General features: G+C 49.9%; 1 protein-coding gene across 1 annotated transcript; it reads left to right on the top strand.

Annotated features, from left to right (window-relative positions):
• Window positions 1-252: 252 nt before the first annotated feature.
• Window positions 253-17,385, top strand: LOC133360917 (tumor necrosis factor ligand superfamily member 10-like). The gene is made up of 6 exons (XM_061579802.1): window positions 253-1,079; window positions 9,974-10,081; window positions 10,683-10,728; window positions 11,482-11,604; window positions 13,026-13,218; window positions 13,880-17,385. Exons 1-6 carry the CDS (start codon window positions 801-803, stop codon window positions 14,175-14,177), a joined length of 1,047 nt encoding a protein of 348 aa, XP_061435786.1. The 5' UTR covers window positions 253-800; the 3' UTR covers window positions 14,178-17,385.
• Window positions 17,386-22,625: the final 5,240 nt, after the last annotated feature.

The following is a 22,625-nucleotide window of genomic DNA, read 5'->3' as shown; positions in this document are numbered from 1 at the left end:
TAGATCGCGTAAATTTACGTTGACGCATCTTCCAAGATCCACGCTTTACGCGATCGAAATATAAACCTCTCCAAAACAAAACATCCCCCTCCCCAACTCGATCGTGAGAGCACTCTCGTTTCCTTAGAATGCAAAGTAAGGCCCTTGAGTGCCTGAAATGGTGAGTGGCTGAAATGTGACGCGTTTCAAATGGGAGTGGCTTCCAAAGTATATAAGCGTTGGTGCGTTTTGGGTTTTTCTCTGTGTGTGTGAGCGCGTGCGTGTGTGTGTGCATCAGATCATCACCACCACCATCATCATCATCACCATCATCACCATCACCACCATCATCATCATCATACCACGCAGCACACTCGGACCGAGCGCTATTAATGCATTGTGCTCAGCCACAGGACAACACACACACACAACAACACAACAACACAACAACAAACACACACACGCACGCGCGTGCACACACACACACGCACGCGCGCGCGCGCAGGCGACGCTGTTTGTTGTTGACTGTTGCACTTCTTAAGTGCAACAGTTAACAACAACAACAACAACCACAACCACTCTGACACATGCGGGCAGACAGTGGTGGTGTTGGTGGTGGTGGTGTGTGCCGAGTGTTGCCACAGCTGTGAGCCAAGCGATCAATTGGCTCCCTCCACACTCACACACATCCCATTCATCCCACACCACACATCCCACACCACACATCCCACACATCCCAACGCATCCCACGGCTCCCAACACAGGCGTGCCACCGGGACACCCCAAGCCTGCATCCGAGAAGAGACACGGAGCAGAGCAAAATGGCTTCGAAGTCAACTTGGAGTGATGCCTCCTTTGTCGAAAGTGGCGTCAGCGGCCGAAACAACAGCACCAGTAGCAGCACCAGTAGCACCAGCAGCGATGGATCTGGCTCAGAGTTGCCACTCGTGTCAATCAAATCCGTAGCTTGCACCACCACCACCACCACGGCCACCACCACCACCACCAAGAGGCTGGTGGTGGTCGCTCTGACCCTCGTGCTGCTGCAACTGCTCGCGACCGCCAGTTTCGTTGGCTACTTCACGCTCTCCCTGCAGAAGGTGAGTGACCTTGAACGTCGTTCGCGAAGCGCGTAGCCAACCGTGGCTGTGTGTGTGTGTGTGCGTGTTGAGCCTCTTGTGTGAAGTCAAAACGTCGACCACTGGGGGAGAGACAAAGGCGGCCGGGCGTGGTGCCGGTCACCCACCTCCTCTGTGTGTGTCACAGTGCCGGCCTGCAGAGGGGCTGACAGCCACTTGCCCCTACAGCCTGTTAGAGGCTACACGGGGGACCTTTGTCTGTGTGTCTATAGCTGCTACTCGCTACTCACAGCACTTGCCCCGAAAGTCTGTTAGAGGCTACACGGGGGACCTTTGTCTGTGTGTCTATAGCTGCTACTCGCTACTCACAGCACTTGCCCCGAAAGTCTGTTAGAGGCTACACGGGGGACCTTTGTCTGTGTGTCCATAGCTGCTACTCGCTACTAACAGCACTTGCCCCGAAAGTCTGTTAGAGGCTACACGGGGGACCTTTGTCTGTGTGTCTATAGCTGCTACTCGCTACTCACAGCACTTGCCCCGAAAGTCTGTTAGAGGCTACACGGGGGACCTTTGTCTGTGTGTCCATAGCTGCTACTCGCTACTAACAGCACTTGCCCCGAAAGTCTGTTAGAGGCTACACGGGGGACCTTTGCCTGTGTGTCTATAGCTGCTACTCGCTACTCACAGCACTTTGCCCTGAAAGTCTGTTAGAGGCTACACGGGGGACCTTTGCCTGTGTGTCTATAGCTGCTACTCGCTACTCACAGCACTTGCCCCGAAAGTCTGTTAGAGGCTACACGGGGGACCTTTGCCTGTGTGTCCATAGCTGCTACTCGCTACTCACAGCACTTGCCCCGAAAGTCTGTTAGAGGCTACACGGGGGACCTTTGCCTGTGTGTCTATAGCTGCTACTCGCTACTCACAGCACTTTGCCCTGAAAGTCTGTTAGAGGCTACACGGGGGACCTTTGCCTGTGTGTCTATAGCTGCTACTCGCTACTCACAGCACTTTGCCCCGAAAGTCTGTTAGAGGCTACACGGGGGACCTTTGCCTGTGTGTCTATAGCTGCTACTCGCTACTCACAGCACTTTGCCCTGAAAGTCTGTTAGAGGCTACACGGGGGACCTTTGCCTGTGTGTCTATAGCTGCTACTCGCTACTCACAGCACTTGCCCCGAAAGTCTGTTAGAGGCTACACGGGGGACCTTTGCCTGTGTGTCTATAGCTGCTACTCGCTACTCACAGCACTTGCCCCGAAAGTCTGTTAGAGGCTACACGGGGGACCTTTGCCTGTGTGTCTATAGCTGCTACTCGCTACTCACAGCACTTGCCCCGAAAGTCTGTTAGAGGCTACACGGGGGACCTTTGCCTGTGTGTCTATAGCTGCTACTCGCTACTCACAGCACTTGCCCCGAAAGTCTGTTAGAGGCTACACGGGGGACCTTTGCCTGTGTGTCTATAGCTGCTACTCGCTACTCACAGCACTTTGCCCTGAAAGTCTGTTAGAGGCTACACGGGGGACCTTTGCCTGTGTGTCTATAGCTGCTACTCGCTACTCACAGCACTTGCCCCGAAAGTCTGTTAGAGGCTACACGGGGGACCTTTGCCTGTGTGTCTATAGCTGCTACTCGCTACTCACAGCACTTTGCCCTGAAAGTCTGTTAGAGGCTACACGGGGGACCTTTGCCTGTGTGTCTATAGCTGCTACTCGCTACTCACAGCACTTGCCCCGAAAGTCTGTTAGAGGCTACACGGGGGACCTTTGCCTGTGTGTCTATAGCTGCTACTCGCTACTCACAGCACTTGCCCCGAAAGTCTGTTAGAGGCTACACGGGGGACCTTTGCCTGTGTGTCTATAGCTGCTACTCGCTACTCACAGCACTTTGCCCCGAAAGTCTGTTAGAGGCTACACGGGGGACCTTTGCCTGTGTGTCTATAGCTGCTACTCGCTACTCACAGCACTTGCCCCGAAAGTCTGTTAGAGGCTACACGGGGGACCTTTGCCTGTGTGTCTATAGCTGCTACTCGCTACTCACAGCACTTGCCCCGAAAGTCTGTTAGAGGCTACACGGGGGACCTTTGCCTGTGTGTCTATAGCTGCTACTCGCTACTCACAGCACTTGCCCCGAAAGTCTGTTAGAGGCTACACGGGGGACCTTTGTCTGTGTGTCTATAGCTGCTACTCGCTACTAACAGCACTTGCCCCGAAAGTCTGTTAGAGGCTACACGGGGGACCTTTGCCTGTGTGTCTATAGCTGCTACTCGCTACTAACAGCACTTGCCCCGAAAGTCTGTTAGAGGCTACACGGGGGACCTTTGTCTTTGTCAACACCAGCGATGATGATCAAGATAGGGGAGAGAGATAGGGGAGAGAGAGGGGAGAGACTTTGAGACTTTTAAACAACTTTTATTGCCGCCAGCAGCAGCAACAACACTGGATGCGATTCCGATACGAAAAAACGCACAAAGTCACCAGCAACACAAATGAACAATCGCTATAAATCCACGCGGCTGTGGCACTAAATGCACCGCGCACAACACGAAAGAAAAGTCAAGTGGTGGTGCTGGTGGTGGCGGTGGTGGTGGTGCTGGTGGTTGTGATGGTGGTGGAAGTGGTGGTGGTGGAGGTGGTGGAAGTGGTGGTGGTGGAAGTGGTGGAGGTGGTGGTGGAGGTGTTGGAAGTGGTGGAGGTGGTTGAAGTGGTGGTGGAGATGGTGGTGGTTGAAGTGGTGGTGGTGGTGGTTGAAGTGGTGTTGGAGATGGTGGTGGAGATGGTGGTGGAAGTGGTGGAGGTGGTGGTGGAGGTGGTGGAAGTGGTGGAGGTGGTTGAAGTGGTGGTGGAAGTGGTGGAGGTGGTAGTGGAAGTGGTGGAAGTGGTGAAGGTGGTTGAAGTGGTGTTGGAGATGGTGGTGGAGGTGGATGAAGTGGTGGTGGAGATGGTGGTGGAGGTGGTGGTGGAGGTGGTGGTGGTGGAAGTGGTGGTAGTGGAGGTGGTGGAAGTGGTGGAGGTGGTTGAAGTGGTGTTGGAGATGGTGGTGGAGGTGGATGAAGTGGTGGTGGAGATGGTGGTGGAGGTGGTGGTGAAGGTGGTGGTGGTGGTGGCAGTGGTGGTGGTCATCGCGCACGCCACGGTGATGAGCGAGCGCTTCATCAGAAGGTGAACACCACGAGGGTGCCGTCCACGCTGGTACATAGAGGGGCTTGTCCGGCCCCCCAGCGTTCGAAGAAGACGTGCACATCACCGACACGTGTGTGGTACGTGGCGTGCTCCAGCCGGAGCCGCGCCTTGAGCAGGCCCCTGAACACTGGAAGCAGCACAGAGCGGCCGTCAGTGTCACTTTGCAGCATCTTTCTCATCGTTTTGAGGTCACGGCGCTTGTTAGCCAGGCAAGAGGCCCCCCACCCCACCCACAGTTTCCTGAAGATGGAGCGAATGGATTTGCTGGGTCAGGACTGTTGCTGGGTCCAATGGAATGTTTAGATTTTGTTGTGTTGCATGTCTATGTAAGGTCGTGGCGTCTCTCTCTCGTATCATCTCTCATAGGAGAGATGATACGAGAGATAGGAGTGAGGAGAGAGATAGGAGTGAGGAGAGAGATAGGAGAGAGATAGGAGAGAGATAGGAGTGAGAGAAAAAAAAGAGAGAGATTGAGAGGGAACGAGAGAGAGTGGGGGGGGGGGGGCACACAGTAAATATTTTGTGAAATATTTAATTTAAAAAAGGGGGTGGGGGAGGGGGCACATAAAGCAAAACATTGAAAAAAAAGAAAAAAATTATGAACGAAGCAAAGTGCTGACTACACCGAAAATAAAAAAAGAGAGATAGAAAAGAGAGTTAGGAGAGAGATAGGAGAGAGAGTTAGGAGAGAGATAGGAGAGAGAGAGAGTTAGGAGAAAGATAGGAGAGAGAGTTAGGAGAGAGATAGGAGAGAGATAGTTAGGAGAGAGAGATAGGAGAGAGATAGGAGAGAGAGTTAGGAGAGAGATAGGAGAGAGATAGTTAGGAGAGAGAGAGTTAGGAGAGAGAGATAGGAGAGAGAGTTAGGAGAGAGAGTTAGGAGAGAGAGATAGGAGAGAGAGTTAGGAGAGAGATAGGAGAGAGAGTTAGGAGAGAGATAGGAGAGAGAGACGCCACTACCATACATAGACATGCAACACACCAGAGTCTAAACATTCGTTACTGGCCCAGCAATAGGCGTGGGGCCTTCTTCTGCCAATTGTGGCGTTTGCCTCGGAGCCAAACGTGCTAATGTGTGTGTGTGTGCTGGACTTCTTTAGCACCGTACGTAGCCACCCACCAATGAGATTGGTCAACAACAGCAACAACAACATTTATTTAATAATGAATGAACTCGCGACGTCTTCGCCTGCACGGTAACCACGCCACTGGAACTTTTTCAAGTTTCAAGTTTTATTTAGTTGGTAATGCCCCGTGAGCCATGCGGCTCTTAAGTCTGGTGCAACCACAACAACCACAACAAACACAACAACCACAACAAACAAGAATACGAACAGAGAAACATCTTAAAGTGACGACGCGCAAACAGAAACATCCTGGAATAATTCTAGATTTGAAGCTTTCGTGACTGCAAGGATTCATACTCTTAGGTTTTTTCGGTAAAGTCACCAAATAGGTAAAAAAATTGTGTTGCTTCCGAAACGTCGTGAATTTTTATAATTTTTTAATTTTTAATTTGTTTTATTTTACTTTTATTAATTTTATTTTTTTACCTACGTGAATTTACCGAAAAAAAACCTAAGAGTATGAATCCTGGAATAAACCAAAAAATATTTTTTTAAAAACAGTATTCAAACCTCACACTAGCTGCCCCCAAAACCCCCTTGCCCGAAAGGGTTCGATAAAGGGGATACGCCAAGGGGGTGGAGGGGATGGAGGGGGTGGTGGTGGTGGGGGGGGGGTCCTTTGTGCAGAGGGGAGCATTCAAACTTAAATGTCGCGAATGAGGAAGTTGGCTGTATTGTTCAACTCAAAAGTCGCTTCGCTCAGACCTGGGGATTTCCAGGGCAGTCAAAACTCGTAAACACCGCAGTGGTGGGGGGTGAGGGGGGTTAGGGGGTGTGTGAGTGGGTGGGGGGGGTGGGTGAGCGAGGGGACGGGTGAGTGAGTGGGTGGGTGAGTGGTTGAGTGGGTGGGTGAGTGGTTGAGTGGGTGGGTGAGTGGTTGAGTGAGTGGGTGGGTGGTTGAGTGGGTGGGTGGGTGGTTGAGTGGGTGGGTGAGTGGGTGGGTGGGTGGATGAGGGGGTGGGCGAGGGGGTGGGTGAGGGGGTGGGGGGTGAGTGAGGGGGTGGGGGGAGCGAGGGGGCGGGCGAGTGAGGGGTGGGTGAGTGGTTGAGTGGGTGGGTGAGTGGTTGAGTGGGTGGGTGAGTGGTTCAGTGGGTGGGTGAGTGAGTGGGTGAGTCAGTGGGTGAGTGAGTGGGTGGGTGGGTGGGTGGATGAGGGGGTGGGCGAGGGGGGAGTGAGTGAGGGGTGGGTGTGTGATTGCATCATTGTCTCTGTGTGTGCTACGAACCCCGAGGCAGAAACGAGACGAGTTCGACTCCCGGCACTGCACAAAACTTGCCCTGACAGCCTGGTAGAGGTTACACGGGGACCTTTATCTGTGTGTCTATAAGTGCTGCTGCTACTCGCAGCACTTGCCCCCACAGCCTGTTAGAAGCTACACGGGGGACCTTTGTCTGTGTGTCTATAGGTGCTGCTCGCTACCAACAGCACTTGCCCCCACAGCCTGTTAGAGGCTACACGGGGGACCTTTGTCTTTGTGTCTGTAAGTGCTGCTGCAACTCACTTACAGCACTTGCCCCCACAGCCTGTTAGAGGCTACACGGGGGACCTTTATCTGTGTGTCTATAGCTGCTGCTCACAGCACTTGCCCCCACAGCCTGTTAGAGGCTACACGGGGGATCTTTGTCTCTATTGGGGCGAGGTCCCAGAATGCACTCACACGGGCATTGTCCTTGTGCTGTTCGTCTTTGAGGCTTTGCCCCCCTCTGGCCTGACACTGCTGCTGAGGCTGGGTCATCAAGACGGCGGCTGCAATCATCTGGTGTAGACCGGTCCGTTTCAAAGACGATGCCCAAATATTATCATCATCATTATCATCATCTTCGTCAGAGCAATGTTTTTTTGCATGTTCACAAGTTCAGTTTCATGTATTTGGTGTAGCCCTGTGAGCCATGCGGCTCTTGAATCGGGTGCAACCGCAACAGACAAACACGTGAACAAAGAAACATCTTAAAGTGAGGATGATGCAACAGGGAAATCCAGGAAAAAGCAGCAACGTCTTCCAGAAAAAAGCACAGCGTTTCAACGCTGCGTGCAAAAAAGTCCCAGTGGGATGCAAGTCAAACAATAACAACCGTAAGATAATTTCGATTTAAAGCTTTCGTGACTGCAGGGATTCATCTTCTTGGTTCTTTCGGTAAAGTCGTCACGTAGAAGGGAGATAATAATTTAATAATAAAAATAAAACGTAATAAAATAATACAATTGTATTATTTTATTATGTTCTATTTTTATTCTCGGTAAAGTCACGTAGAAGGGAGATAATAAAATAAATAATAAAAATAAAACAATAAAATAATACAATTGTATTTTTTTATTATGTTCTATTTTTATTATTTTATTATCTCCCTTCTACGTGACTTTACCGAAAGAACCAAGAAGATGAATCGTAAGCCAATTTAGATTAAAGTTACCAGTCTAACTCTGTACTACAACAAACAAACGTGGCTAAACCAAAACGTTTTCGAAATCACCAAAACAAAGCGACAAAAAACAATGTAACAACAACGATCACAGGAACCGTGATTAAAATTTAACAATAAATCAGACTCTGTCTCCCCGACAGACCTGTTCTTCACCTGAGGACGGCTGCTTGCGTTGTGGCCGAAACGTCGTGAGAATTATTTTATTATTCTATTATTTCCATTTTACGTGACGACTTTACCGAAAGAACCAAGAAGATGAATCCCTGCAGTCACGAAAGCTTTACATCGAAAAATAAATCCATAACACGTACGACCACACTTTGCAGGCCATCGCTGGCAGCATGAGTCACTCCATAAGAGCACGAGTATCAATCAGTAGGAGTATCAAAAATGTATCAATGCACTTTTAAAGATCAGCACACACGAGTACCGTGTGTGATTAACGCAAAACTTGATTCCACGCAAGAACCATATCATATTTCGATTATTATAATAATATAATAAAATAAAACAATAATATAATAATATTATATTTAGATTTAAAGCTTTCGTGACTGCAGGGATTCATCTGCTTGGTTCTTTCGGTAAAGTCACGTAGAAGGGAAATAATAAAATAAATAAAATAAAACATAATAAAATTATTCTCACGACGTTTCGGCCACAACGCAAGCAGCCGTCCTCAGGTGAAGAACAGGTCTGTCTTCAACGCGTTGATTCTACCTGTTCTCCACCTGAGGACGGCTGCTTGCGTTGTGGCCGAAACGTCGTGAGAATTATTTGATTATGTTTTATTTTGTTATTTTATTATTTCCCTTCTACGTGACTTTACCGAAAGAACCAAGAAGAAGCATATCAGCTGTTTGCGGTCGGAACATCTTCACTGGTGCCTTTTGCGAAACCTATTTTTACGTTTTCAAACTTTGGTGCGAGCGAAAATGCACATGCAGCTCTATGTCCTGGATGAGTGCAGTCGCACATAATGGAGTGGGTGCGGACCGTGATGATAATTATACAAATGTCAGACTATTCATGTATATACTGCACGAGGAATCCAATAAGCTACAGAGCTATTCCTGTCACTGATGTCCCAGTCAGGGGCCACAGGGTAAGAACGTAACGACAACAACACGATTAGACGGTAGTGCAAAGTACATGAAAGGTCAACACAAGTCACCCAGACACACACAAACAATACATCACTAAACCATGCCACATCCTACCAGGCAAAGCCCCACCGAGGGTATGAACACATTTTTTTCTAGATTTGAAGCTTTCGTGACTGCAAGTATTCATATTCTTAGGTTTTTTCCGGTAAAGTCACGTAGGTAAAAAATTAAAATTAATAAAAGTTAATAAAAAAAATATTTTTTTATTTTACTTTTATTAATTTAGATTTTTTTACCTACGTGACTTTACCGAAAAACCCTAAGAATATGAACACATTTGTTCAGAAGCGACCTGGCCACCAAAAATGACAGTTCAGCAAAAGTGGCCACCATCAATCAATTGGAACCATTTATGAGCAGTCAAAAATAATCTCAATAATCTCAACGCGTGACTGTTGATTCTAAACGTGGAGGGATAAACCGGAGGACCCGGAGAACAAAAATCCACGCGACCACGAGGAGAGAGACACGCAGACTGCAAATATACAGCAGCAGCAGCAGGCGTCGTAAGGGGGTCAGGATCGAACCCACGACTTCCTGTAGACCAGGCGAGGTAGTCAACATCTCCTAGCCACCGTGGTGATGATGAGTGAGAGAGAGACTCAGACTCCAAATATACAGCAGGCGTCAGGGGTCGAGATCGAACCCACGACCTCCTGTAGACCAGGCGAGGTAGTTAACATCTCCTAGCCACCGTGATGATGATGATGAGAGAGAGAGACACGCAAACTACAAATATACAGCAGCAGGCATCGTCAGGATCTAACCCACGACATCCTGTACACCAGGCGAGGTAGTCAACATCTCCTAGCCACCGTGATGATGAGAAGGAGAGACACACGCAGACACCTGATGAAGTAAAGCATCTTGGCACAACAACACACACACACACAGAGATAAACGTGTAAAACAGACGACGAAATATGCGGTGGGACACCTACGGTTTATCTGCCCTTGGATCGTGGTGGTGGTGATGATTTGTTAACATGCCTCGCACTTTTTTCTGTAATTCCGACACGTAGGTGCGTCAGGAATCCGCGACGAAGCTGCAAAAATGCCTCTCGTTGACCGACAGCGACGACCTCTTGTGCCAAGAATTCCTCTATTACATGGACAATCATATCGCAAAGGTGAGGGTTCACACCTGCGTACGTGTGTACGTGTGTGTGTACGTGTGTACGTGTGCGTGTACATGTGTGTGCGTGTGTCTGTGCGTGTGCTTGTGTGTCAGTCGACCCGTGGCACCTGCCGGGTCTGCCCCGTGGCCTCCTGCCAGCGGGCGTTCGACACTTCACGTGGCCTCAACGTGCACATGGCCTGGCACAAGCGTCGTGGTGACGTCACCGCCACTTAGTGGCGAATGGCGGTTGTTGTTGTTGTTGTGGGTGTGTAGTGGTTGTGTAGCGGTTAGCGCTATGCTACGAACCCGGCGACCCGGGTTCGATTCCCGCTCACGGCCAACACCGCCAGTGACGATTATCTGAACCGGTCCTGGGCCTCCCCCTAGGTCGACTCAGCCTCAAATGAGTCACCTGGTGCGGTGTGTGGCAGGTGGTGATGTCCATCGACCTCGTGCGTGCCACAGTGGCGGCCTTCATAGACGCTGCTCACGAACAGCACTTGCCCCGACAGCGCGTTAAAGGCTACGCGGGGGATCTTTGTCTTTGTCGATGGTGAATGGTGGTGATGAGTGGGACGGAGGGTTTTAATGTAACGGGCGTCTGTTTGCAGAAATCAAGAGAAATCATGTCAAGCCAACTTGGTGACCCGATTGCAGGTGTGTTACATTCTTAATAAACAACAACAACAAAACGATACAAAACTGCATTGAGTTGTAACCAGTGCAGTTTTAATGAGATTAAATGAGGCTCGTAATCCAATGTTAAACTCTTTAAAGCTCCCATCGCTAAGGCGACGTCGACCATTTTGTTTCCCCTATTGGTGGTTGCTACTCATCCCTCTCTCTCATATTCCCTCAATTAAAATTTCGTCACGATGACAAGGTCAAGTTAATAATGAACATAAATCTTCGAACGATTTGCTGTGTGCAATAAAAATCGCACACTCTTCAAAGTAATTGCTTAAACATCATCGCTATGGTAACGTCGGCCATTTTGTTCCCATTGCAGTCAAGATGGCCTCCTCTACACACAAATTGACAACAACAAACCCCGTAGATTAACTTTATCGAGTTTAAACATTTGCGTTTCAGTCGCAATCTATGCACGCGTGCACGCACAAAGCTACGGGCCCGAGTGTCTAAATGTAATCACGGGACCTCCCTTGCCGGTATCAAAATATAAGAATAGGTTTTCCCCTTTCTGGCAATAACACAGTTGTGTCAAGATGTTAATACACCAAACTGAAACATTTTGCAAGGAATCATGTCTGCATTAACCACATATAATTGTGGTGAACATGCAACAACAAAAAAACATGCTCCGGTAGTATATTCTTATGTCTAAATGTCGCCGCGTTTTAAGTTTTTGTTGTTTTTGTTGTTGTTTCCGCCACCACTGTTCCCCTTCAGCATCGTCGTCGAATCCTGCGTCCCCATTGGGCGGTTTGGGTCACACGGCCTCCAGAAAACGGCCGATCGCTCACGTGACGGGCAAGCAACCGCGGGATGCCACCGTTACGCAACTTCGTGAAGGTGAGGGAGCGACCGTATTACCTGTCAACCCCTCATCATACACTCCTATACACTACACTATACACTACTATACACTACACTATACACTACACAACTACATACCTGTCAACCCCTCATCATACACTCCTATACACTACACTATACACTACTATACACTACACTAGACACTACACAACTACATACCTGTCAACCACTCATCAAACACTCCTATACACTACACTATACACTACACTATACACTACACTATACACTACACTATACACTACACAACTACATACCTGTCAACCCCTCATCATACACTCCTATACACTACACTATACACTACACTATACACTACACTATACACTACACAATTACATACCTGTCAACCCCTCATCATACACTCCTATACACTACACTATACACTACACTATACACTACACTATACACAGCAACGAACACACACGGGGCCTTGGATGCAAGCTTGCCTTTGAAGTTGTGGATATCTATGCAACTCTATAAGATCTTCATGTAATCCTATGCATCTCTGTGTAACCCTATGCATCTCTACATAACTCTATATATCGCTATGGAGACATTGATCTCTAACGCTGTCGGTCTCTGTGCAACCCTGCAGATCTTTGTGCAACTCTTTGCATCTTTATGTAACCCTATGGATCTCTATGGAACCCTCTGGATATCTACGCAACTCCATACGTAACTGGAATGCCCCGTTAACTGCTTCTGCTGACGATGGCGACGCCCGGGCTTGGGGTCGCAAGCTTCTCCTCTCAACGTGACCTCCCCAGCTGATGCAACAACAAAGTCCCGGGCCTGACCTGACATACGCAGTCGTGCGCAGGGAACCATGGCGGTTTATCGAACGCACAAAGTTTGGTACTTTCTGAGAAGGGACTAGTGGCAGCTGTAGTAGCAGCATCAACATACTACTCCGCACATTTTGGAGTTTGCGGTGTCTCTCTCCGTGGTGGTCAGCCGTGTTTGTTGTTGTAGCGTTCTTAACCACGTGGCCCCTACTGGGACATCTGTGGCGGTAACAAAAAAAAGATCTTCACAGCCCACCGGATTCCTCCTGCACAGTAACAAATACAGATTCTGATTCTCTCATTGGAAATTTCCCGCCTTCCCACCCCCGACGTGATTGCTACTCTCACCTGGTTGGGGCAGCAGTGGGGCCCATTCACCACCCCGCCCCCCCCCCCCCCCCCATCTATTTTTCAATTTTTCAATTTTCAAAATTTTTTTTCCTCCTTCAAACGGTTCACGCCGCTTCACCCCGGTTAACGCGACGCGCCACGGAGCGTGCCGAGGCCGGTGGCCCTCGCCAAGTTTTTCCGTTCCGTTCAAACAAGAAGCAAAACTGCGGCACCGATGGGAGAAACCGAACGTACCCGTCGACCCCACCCCACCTCCCACTCCAGGCGAACACCTGCAGAAGCTGCTGGGTGCTCAGAGCGGCAAGGTGCTGTACAGCTGGGAGGAGAAGCTGGGCTCGGTCCACGTGCAGCACATGGACTTCACAGGCGCGACGCTCACGGCCCGGCAGCACGGCTCCTACTACGTCTACGCACAGACCTACTTCCGCTTCAGCACGCGGCAAGGGGACTCGCACAGGTGAGGGACGGTGACCTCCCACCCCCCCCCCCCACACCCCTGGCAGCGGGCGGCAGCGCGGCTTCGGCTGGCCGCAGCCACGAAAGGCAAACGTGTCCGTGCGCGCACCCCTCTCCCGTGTCGTCATGTCTGTCCGACGTGTTTCTTCGGACCGTCTGACTAGTTCAAGTTCACACATGTCTGTCCGTCCGTTGGTCCGCGCGTCCAGTCCACGCGACGTTTGTCTTCGGACCTTCTCGCTAAAGCCACACGTCCCTGTCCGTCCGTCTGTTCGTCCGTGCGCCCGTCCATGCGACGATTGTCTTCGGACCGTCCTACTAAATCCACATGTCTCTGTCCGTCTGTTTCTTCGCCCGTCCATGCGACATGAAGTTTCAAACTGTCTCGCTGAATCCACACGTCTCTGTCCTTCTGTTTGTTTGTCTGCGCCTCCGTCCATGCGACATTTGTTTCAAACTGTCCTACTAGATCAACACGTCTCTGTCCGTCTGTTTCTTCGCCCGTGCGCCTGTCCATGCAACATTTGTTTCAAACTGTCCTACTAAATCCACACGTCTCTGTCCTTCCGTTTGTTTGTCTGCGCCTCCGTCCATGCGACATTAAGTTTCAGACTGTCTCGCTGAAGCCACACGTCTCTGTCCGTCCATCCGTACGCTTGCAGGGGCCATCACGAGGCCTCCGGTCCCGCATCCGATTTGTCGGCCCGCCAGCGGCAGGTCCAGACGATGGTGCTCTACCTCTACAAGCGCACAGACCACTACCCCAAGCCCCTGCTGCTCGCCAAAGCGGCACAGACCAAGTGCTGGTCGGCCTCCGCCCAGTACGGCCTCCACTCTGTGCAACTGGGAGGCGTGTTCTCGCTGCGCCGAGGCGACCAGCTCTTCATCGCCGTGTCCGACCCGACGCTCGTCGACTTCGACCCGGAGGCCAGCTTCTTCGGATCCTTCCTCCTCGAGTGACGCGAAGCGGCGGCAAAGAAATGAGTTCGAGGCTGAGCCTAAGCGGGCGCTGTGGTGGTGGTCTCGTTGGGTCTGGTGGTTGGTGGTGGTTGGTGGTGGTGGTGGTGAGGTGGTAGGAGGAAGAGGAGATGGCACCTTGAGAAATCTAAAAACCACCGCCCTCCCCGCCGCCCGCCGCCCGCCGCCCGCAAGTTTCCCATCTTCTGGTGTGAGAGACTCGGTGATGTGGGGTGGAGTGGAGTGGTGTGGGGTGGAGTGGGGTGGTGTGGGGTGAGAGTAGGAGGAAAAGGTGGCACCTTGACTAAGCCAAAACGGCCACACCATCCCCTCCCCGCCGCCCAACCAGGTTACCCATCTTCTGGTGGTAGAGGCCCTTCGGGGTGGAGTGGAGTGGGAGGAGGAGGAAGATGCGGCACCTTGAGAAAGCCAAAAACCGCCACATCCTGCCCTGCCCTGCCCTGTCCTCCCCGCCGCCCAGAGGTTTCCCAACTTGTGGTGGAAGAGCCCCTTCTGGGTGGAGTGGAGTGGAGTGGGAGGAGGAGGAGGAAGATGCGGTACCTTGAGAAAGCCAAAAACCACCACATCCTGCCCTGCCCTGTCCTCCCAGCCGCCCGCCACCCAGAGGCTTCCCAACTTGTGGTGGAAGAGGCCCTTCTGGGTGGGGTGGAGTGGAGTGGAGTGGGAGGAGGAGGAATAGGCGGCACCTTGAGAAAGCCAAAAACCACCACATCCTGCCCTGCCCTGTCCTCCCCGCCACCCAGAGGTTTCCCAACTTCTGGTGGAAGAGGCCCTTCTGGGCGGGGTGGAGTGGAAGGGAGGAGGAGGAAGATGCGGTACCTTGAGAAAGCCACCAATATCTTCACACTCCCTCCTCTCCCCTCGCATCCGCCCACCAGATTTCCCAACTTCTGTTGGAAGAGGCCACGTCATGTTCCGTTGCCAGTAGGCGTCGTCAATCGACCAATCGGGGCGGTGTCGCGATCGATCGATCGATCTGTCGATGGTGGAGGGTGTCGCGATCGATCCATCGATGGTGGAGGGTGTTGTGATCGATCGATGGTGGGTTGGTGTCGCGATAGATCGATGGGGGTGTAGCGAGCGATTGATCAATGGGGTTGTCGCGTTTTGAAAGATCCGGCCCTGCGTCCGAGGGCAGCAGCTGCTGCATCTTCCCATGCAGGTTTTTGGGAGGTACTCTGGGGTGTGGTGTGTGGTGTGGTGTGGATATGCTGTGTGGTGTGGGTATGGTGTCGTGTGTGGTGTGGTGTGGGTATGGTGTGGTGTGTGGTGTGGATGTGGTGTGGGTCTGATGTGGGTGTGGTGTGGTGTGTGGTGTGGGTGTGGTGGTGTGGATATGGTGTGGGTGAGATGTGGGTTGGTGTGGTGTGGGTCTGATGTGGGTGTGGTTTGGGGGAGATGTGAGTCGGTGTGGTGTGGTGTCGGTGTGGTGGTGTGGGTATGGTGTGGGTGAGATGTGGGTTGGTGTGGTGTGGGTCTGATGTGGGTGTGGTTTGGGTGAGATGTGAGTCGGTGTGGTGTGGTGTCGGTGTGGTGGTGTGGGTATGGTGTGGGTGAGATGTGGGTTGGTGTGGTGTGGGTCTGATGTGGGTGTGGTTTGGGTGAGATGTGAGTTGGTGTGGTGTGGTGTCGGTGTGGTGGTGTGGGTATGGTGTGGCTGTGGTGCCACACCAGGGCGCTACCATCAGAATGGTAGGGGGTCTGCGTGGGGCGGGGGGGGGGCAGCCCCCCTTTTCCCTCCCCCCTCACCCCCCGGCCTTTCTCTCCGCAATGACGTTGACTCTGAACGATCGCTCCGTTTGCGCCGACCCAATGTTATCCGATTACTTTGACTCAATATTTTATATTATCTCCTCCTACCCCCTCCCCCACCACGCTTAACACTAACCGATCTTTTTTGCACTTTAACAAAAACCGAACACAGACAGACAAAGAGGCTCTAACGTTTGGCGAAACGTGCGTGGCACTACTTTTTTAAAAATACATATTTTTTCCGGGTGGGGCGTCGGTTGTCGAGAAACAATATGGCCGACGTGCCACGTGGCCTCGAAGAGCTCCACGTGGCCCTGGGGAGTCGCTCGTACCACGTGATCTTATCGTTTTTTACAGGTGACAAAATGTTCGCCTTTTGGCATAGTCCTCTGGTCTAACAATGCTTGAGACTAGGCTCTAAAGAAAGCTGTCTCTGGTGTTGACCAATCGGATTCAAAGACAATGCATAATATACTACCAGAGCATGTTTTTTATTTTGCATTTTCACCACAAGTACTGTGTGATTAATGCAGACATGATTCCTTGCAAAAGATTTCTATTTTATTGCCAGAAAGGTAAAACCTATTCTTAAATTCTGATAACAAAATGTATATTTCACTGAATGCGCATGTGACACGGTCACGTGCTAAAGAACCAATCGCGTGATTTCTGGAGCCACGATTCTGTTTTTAAAAATCCCGCACCCTATATACAGTCCCAATACATTGTGTTAATGTACGTGACAGTAGGAACGCTGGTTTTAAATGCTTTCGGGATGATATTGGCAGTATAAAATCGAATAATACTGAGAATCATTAAAATGTTATATTTGTTTTTTTCATAATGGTTAGAGGTGGGCATGAAAAGTGAGTTCAAATGAAACTACAAACCATTGGCTTCATGCGTGGAACAATGGCAGGCATAACCTGTAGCAAAACATAGTTTGTCTCTCGACATTCATCGCAAAACTGTATAAAAGTACAGCAGATACACATATATTGGTTTGCTGTTGTTCCACATCCCACCTGACCACGAAGGGTCGTTTCATCAGTCGTCATTGCTCTGTCGGGCAATGATGCTATTAACGACACATTGTATATTTTATAAGCGATCTAACCCCCCCAAAAAACCCTCTATTATGGATAACATCGCAACTACTACTTAATATGCGTTAAACCATCATTGTAACGTTCATTTGAATGGATTCATTGTAAATATAAAACAAATATCTAAATCTGCGGCAATGTTTTTAAACCAGAGACTTGGAATGTCGGCACGGTCTGCATTACGCTAATTTAGGACGCAAAGGTAAACGAATCAGGACTTTTATCTGAGCGTACGTTTTTCTATTTTTTGTGCCCGTGTAAAAATGTGTAATGTGTATAAATATATATTTTTTACGTGCGTGTTCAAATCAAATAAAGGAGTTCAAATGCGACGTTAGCAATCTTTTGTTTTAGATTTTTTCCTTTCCGCTCACGGAGAGAGAGGCCCACTCACCAGATAGCAGGCTTCCTCGGCATCTATCAGAGCTCACGGGGTGGGCCAGACACTAAGGAGTTGGATACCATTGGAACCTAATTTGCCAGTAAAAATATGATCATTGGTTTTTTTTACCCTTTTATCTGGCAACAAAACTGACACCTTTTTTAAAATGAGTCATGTTTACATAGACCACAATACCTGCAGTCATAATGCAAACAAAAAACACAACTCTGATAATGTGCACTGTCCTTGAAGTTGATTGGTCCACACCCGAGACAGCTTTCCTTAGAGCCTAGTCTCACATGGTGTTGGACCAGATGACGCCCATGTGAGACTAGGCTCTAAGAAAAGCTGTCTCGGGTGTGGACCAATCAATTTCAAGGACAGTGTATACATTATCAGAGTTGTGTTTTTTGTTTGCATTCCGACCGCAGGTATTGTGGTCTATGTAAATATGACTCCTTGTAAAAAAGGTGTCAGTTTTGTTGCCAGATAGAAGGGTAGAAAACCAATGATCAAGGAGTTGGATAGTTCGGTGCTAATACCAAGGGGTGGCATACATACAGCCAGCCAGCCTAAGGCTTCATTATAGTTCAGTGTTCGTGTGAGATGCTCCCCAGTTGTCAAGACGAAGTTAGTCTCAAGGATAAAGTCACGACCAGATTATCTCTAGGCCAGGCTGAGACATCGTGACCAGCATCTCTGTAGGCCAGGCTGAGGCATCGTGACCAGAATCTCTGTAGGCCAGACCAATGCATCGTGACCAGATTCTCTATCGGCCAGACCGAGACATCGTGACCAGAATCTCTGTAGGCCAGGCTGAGGCATCGTGACCAGAATCTGTGTAGGCCAGACCAATGCATCGTGACCAGATTCTCTATCGGCCAGGCTGAGACATCGTGACCAGAATCTTTGTAGGCCAGGCTGAGGCATCATGACCAGAATCTCTGTAGGCCAGGCTGAGGCATCATGCCCAGAATCTCTAGGCCAGGCCAAGGCATCGTGACCAGAATCTCTGTAGGCCAGAACAAGGAGTCATTACCAGAATCTCTGTAGGCCAGGCTGAGACATCGTGACCAGCATCTCTGTAGGCTAGTCCAAGACATCATTACCAGAATCTCTGTAGGCCAGAACAAGGAGTCATTACCAGAATCTCTGTAGGCCAGAACAAGGAGTCATTACCAGAATCTCTGTGGTTCAGGCCAAAGCATCATTGCTAGAATCTCTAGGCCAGGCCAAGGCATCCTAAGGCATCCCGGGTGTTCAGTGTTAACGGCGGGACCCGCTGCCTTGCGAGCAGCACCGGGTTATGTGCCCACGACCAAATCCTACGGACGCTCGCAACATTCGAAGCCCCGAATCATGATGGGCACCGGGACGAGGGACCTACCCGCGTGGCTATCCCCTTCCCCACCACTTCCCTTCCGGCAGATGAGTCGCCGGGTTCCCCACGATCCGACGACGAGCACCTTTGGTTGTCGTCCGGTTCTCGTCGCCACCAAACCCCCCACGACACTCTACCCTGCAGTGTCGTGGGGGGTCTGGCATCGATCTCCCACTGCACCCGCCTCGAAATCTTCACCGGGCAAGCTCAAGAAAAACCTCTGAGCGGTGTCCGTTTCCTGCCAGAAAGGGTACACAACCTCGGCTTATTTTTCATCGTACTTTGATACTGGCAAAAAGTGTATCCCCATGGTATAGCTGCTGGTCGATGCCGAGCTATTAATGCTCTGATACGCGTGGCATTGTCCTTGTCCTGTCCGCCTTTTGGCGTTGTCCTCTGGTCTGACACTGCTGGTGAGACTAGGCCATGAAGAAGGCCCGCTGCTGTCTCTGGTGTAGACCAATCAGTTTAAAAGACAATGCCCATACATTCATTATTGTTATTAAAGACAATGTAATACATTTTCTTGGTTCTTTCGGTAAAGTCACGTAGAAGGGAAATAATAAAATAATAAAAATAAAACATTATAAAATACAATTCTCACGACGTTTCGGCCACAACGCAAGCAGCCGTCCTCAGGTGAAGAAACAGGGCTGTCGGAACGACAGCGTCCTAATGAACACTGCTAAGCTTGGCAGCGTATTTTTAAGCTGGGTCAAAAATAAACCATAATAAGAACGCTGTCTTTCCGAAACCCCTTTTCTTCACCTGAGGACGGCTGCTTGCGTTGTGGCCGAAACGTCGTGAGAATTGTATTTTATTGTTTTATTTTTATTATTTTATTACTTCCCTTCTACGTGACTTTACCGAAAGAACCAAGAAGATTAATCCCTGCAGTCACGAAAGCTTTAATTCGAAATTTAATGTAATACATTATGATTACATTATTATTAAAGACAATGCACGTGTGTTTGGATGTTCACCACAATTCCCGCGTGTGGTTAATGCAGTAACTTGATTCCTTGCAAGAGGTAACATTTATTTGCTGTTTGACCATCTTGACACAACTCCTGTCTTATTGCCAGAGAAGGGTACAGCACACCAATTCCGATTGTTTCATATTCTCTGCGCTCGTTATCCTCTGCACAACTCCCTCGCTTTCCTTCGTCCACTGTTCTTCAGCCATCGTCACCAGCGGGGTAAACTACGAGATCTCCTGCCTTCCACTACCTCCTACCACAGCTCCTGGACCCCTTCCGCCCGTTGAAGGAATTCTCGCAAAAACCCCCTTTTCGCGCTCTGAATGACTCTGCCTATAAATAGGTGCTTCGCCGTTAACCATCCTATTCAGAGTATGTTATTGTTATTGTGCCGCTATTGCTCATAGGGTAATTAAAGGGCGGGAGGGAGGGGGGTGCAGATAAAGGGGGATCCCCCCCCCCCCCGTCTGCCTCCCTCCGGTGACTCAAAGATGTTAACTACCTCGCCTGGTATGCAGGAGGTCGTAGCTACAATCCCGACCCTGACGCCTGCTGTACATTCGCAGACTGCGTGTCTCTCATCATCATCACGGTGGCTAGGAGATGTTAACTACCTCGCCTGGTGTACAGGAGGTCGTGGGTTCGATCTCGACCCTGACGCCTGCTGCTATGTATTTGGAGTTTGCGTCTCTCTCTCATCATCATCACGGTGGCTAGGAGATGTTAACTACCTCGCCTGGTATACAGGAGTTCGTGAGTTCGATCCCGACCCTGATGCCTGCTGCTATGTATTTGGAGTTTGCGTCTCTCTCTCATCATCATCACGGTGACTCAAAGATGTTAATTACCTCGCCTGGTATGCAGGAGGTCGTAGCTATAATCCCGACCCTGATGCTTGCTGTATATTCGCAGACTGCGTGTTTCTCTCTCTCCAGCGTGGATTTCCTCTGGGCCCTCCAGTTGGTTCCTCCACATTTAGAATCGACGTCACGTGTTTAAAGAGTTATTTGGCTGCTATAAATTTCCACACGATAATGATTAAGCCAATTTCGTTGAGCTATAATGTGTGGCCAGGTTGCTTCTGAAAAAGAGCTCAGTGTAGCTCAGTGGGACTTACCTGGTGAAATTAAAAATCGTTAGCTGTTCGTTAGTAGCCAAACTTTTGTGGCATGTGCCTCGGTGGCCATTTTGTCATAACAAAAGAAAATGGCGGCGTATGTTTTTTGGTGGGAATGTTTGTTTGCAGATGTAGATGCCACTGGTTCTTCATATTCTGCAGATGTAGATGTCACTAGTTCTTAAATTCTGCAGATGTAGATGCCACTGGTTTTTCACGTTATGTAGATGTAAATGCCAATGGTTCTTCGCATTCTCTAGATGTAGATGCCACTGGTTCTTCGCATTCTACAGATGTAGATGCCACTGGTTGTTCAAATTCTGCAGATGTAGATGCCACTAGTTCTTCATGTTCTGTAGATGTGAATGCCAATGGTTCTTCGCGTTCTCTAGATGTAGATGCCACTGGTTCTTCGCGTTCTACAGATGTAGATGCCACTGATTCTTATAATTCTGCAGATGTAGATGCCACTGGTTCTTCACGTTCTGCAGATGTAGATGCCACTGGTTCTTCACGTTCTGCAGATGTAGATGCCACTGGTTCTTCACGTTCTGCAGATGTAGATGCCACCACCGCCATCTATTGCGTGGCGGTTGAAATTATGACTCTCGGTCCGAATGGGTAACTCTATATACGGGACAGCGTTTGTTCGCATATCTAAAAGTTCGTTATTTGAATGTTCGTACACAAAGGAGTACCTGTGTACCACGCAGCGGAGGTAATCAACTTCGCGTTCATTTATTTTAACGCTTGCCGTTCAATCGAGTCGCAAGAGTTGTTCACCACCGTCATCGTGGGGATTTTCACTTCGTCAGATTGACGCCGGGACACGCACGCCCCGATTGACTCTGTGCCTTAGACGACCATTCTTGAAATACAATTATACACTTTTATTTTACACCAGGTTTAAGTCCACCCCCCTCCCCAGCAGGCATCGTCAGGGGATCGAACCCACGACCTCCTGGTTACCCGGCGAGAGAGTCAACATCTCCAAGCCACCGCAAAAACGTCAAACTTCAGCGGATATATATTTTTTGTTCTACACATTCTCATCGGCCACAGCGGGCGCAAAGCAAGCAAAACTTTGAACCCGGTGGCCACGGTTTTTCTATCGGCTGCCTCATCAGCGGAGGCGTTTGACGCCGGGCCAGGAGGACCGACAACACTGAGTGAACTCCCAGTGCCTATAGGCAAAGGATCCTTCTTACCGTGAACGTCCCTGCCTGCAGGATTGATGGGCAAACTACTGCTGCTAACTACTTCAATGTTTGCGCTCCAAAGGGCCAACAGGGATGTTTGCTGGCTGGGTCAGGTTTGCTCAGGGAGTGGGCGGTTTGGGTAAAGCTTTCGGGGAGATATCAGAGGTTCGGGAGTTTAAATCCTGAGTCCGATGTTTGTTCAACTCAAGCCACCCACCCCACCCTAACCAAGAACAAAGATCCCCCGTGTAGCCTTAAGGGGCTGTTGGGGCAAGTGCCGTTAGCGATTAGTAGCATCACCTATGAAGGCCGGCATGACACACGAGGGGGTGGGTGGCCAGCACCACGCCCGACCGACCTTTGTCTCCCCAGTGGCAAAGTTCACTACACACTATACTAGGTACTCACTCGAGGCTGAGTGGACCTACGGGAGGCACATAACCGGTTCAGATAACCGTCTGCTGGTGTTGGCTGTGAGCGGGAATCGAACTTGGGTCGCCGGGTTCGTAGCGC

Source organism: Lethenteron reissneri, chromosome 70 (genome assembly GCF_015708825.2).
Source record: "Lethenteron reissneri isolate LAM-NWPU_2019-01 chromosome 70, ASM1570882v1, whole genome shotgun sequence".
Taxonomy (NCBI): Eukaryota; Metazoa; Chordata; class Hyperoartia; order Petromyzontiformes; family Petromyzontidae; genus Lethenteron; species Lethenteron reissneri.
The sequence above is the reverse complement of the archived record's forward strand: the minus strand, read 5'-3'. Positions and strand labels throughout refer to the sequence as shown.

Coding starts and splice junctions, on each gene's coding strand:
- LOC133360917 (XM_061579802.1), top strand. CDS start 801: ATGGCTTCGAAGTCAACTTGGAGTGATGCCTCCTTTGTCGAAAGTGGC. Junction 1,080..9,973: donor TCACGCTCTCCCTGCAGAAG/GTGAGTGACCTT, acceptor TCCGACACGTAG/GTGCGTCAGGAATCCGCGAC. Junction 10,082..10,682: donor TGGACAATCATATCGCAAAG/GTGAGGGTTCAC, acceptor GTCTGTTTGCAG/AAATCAAGAGAAATCATGTC.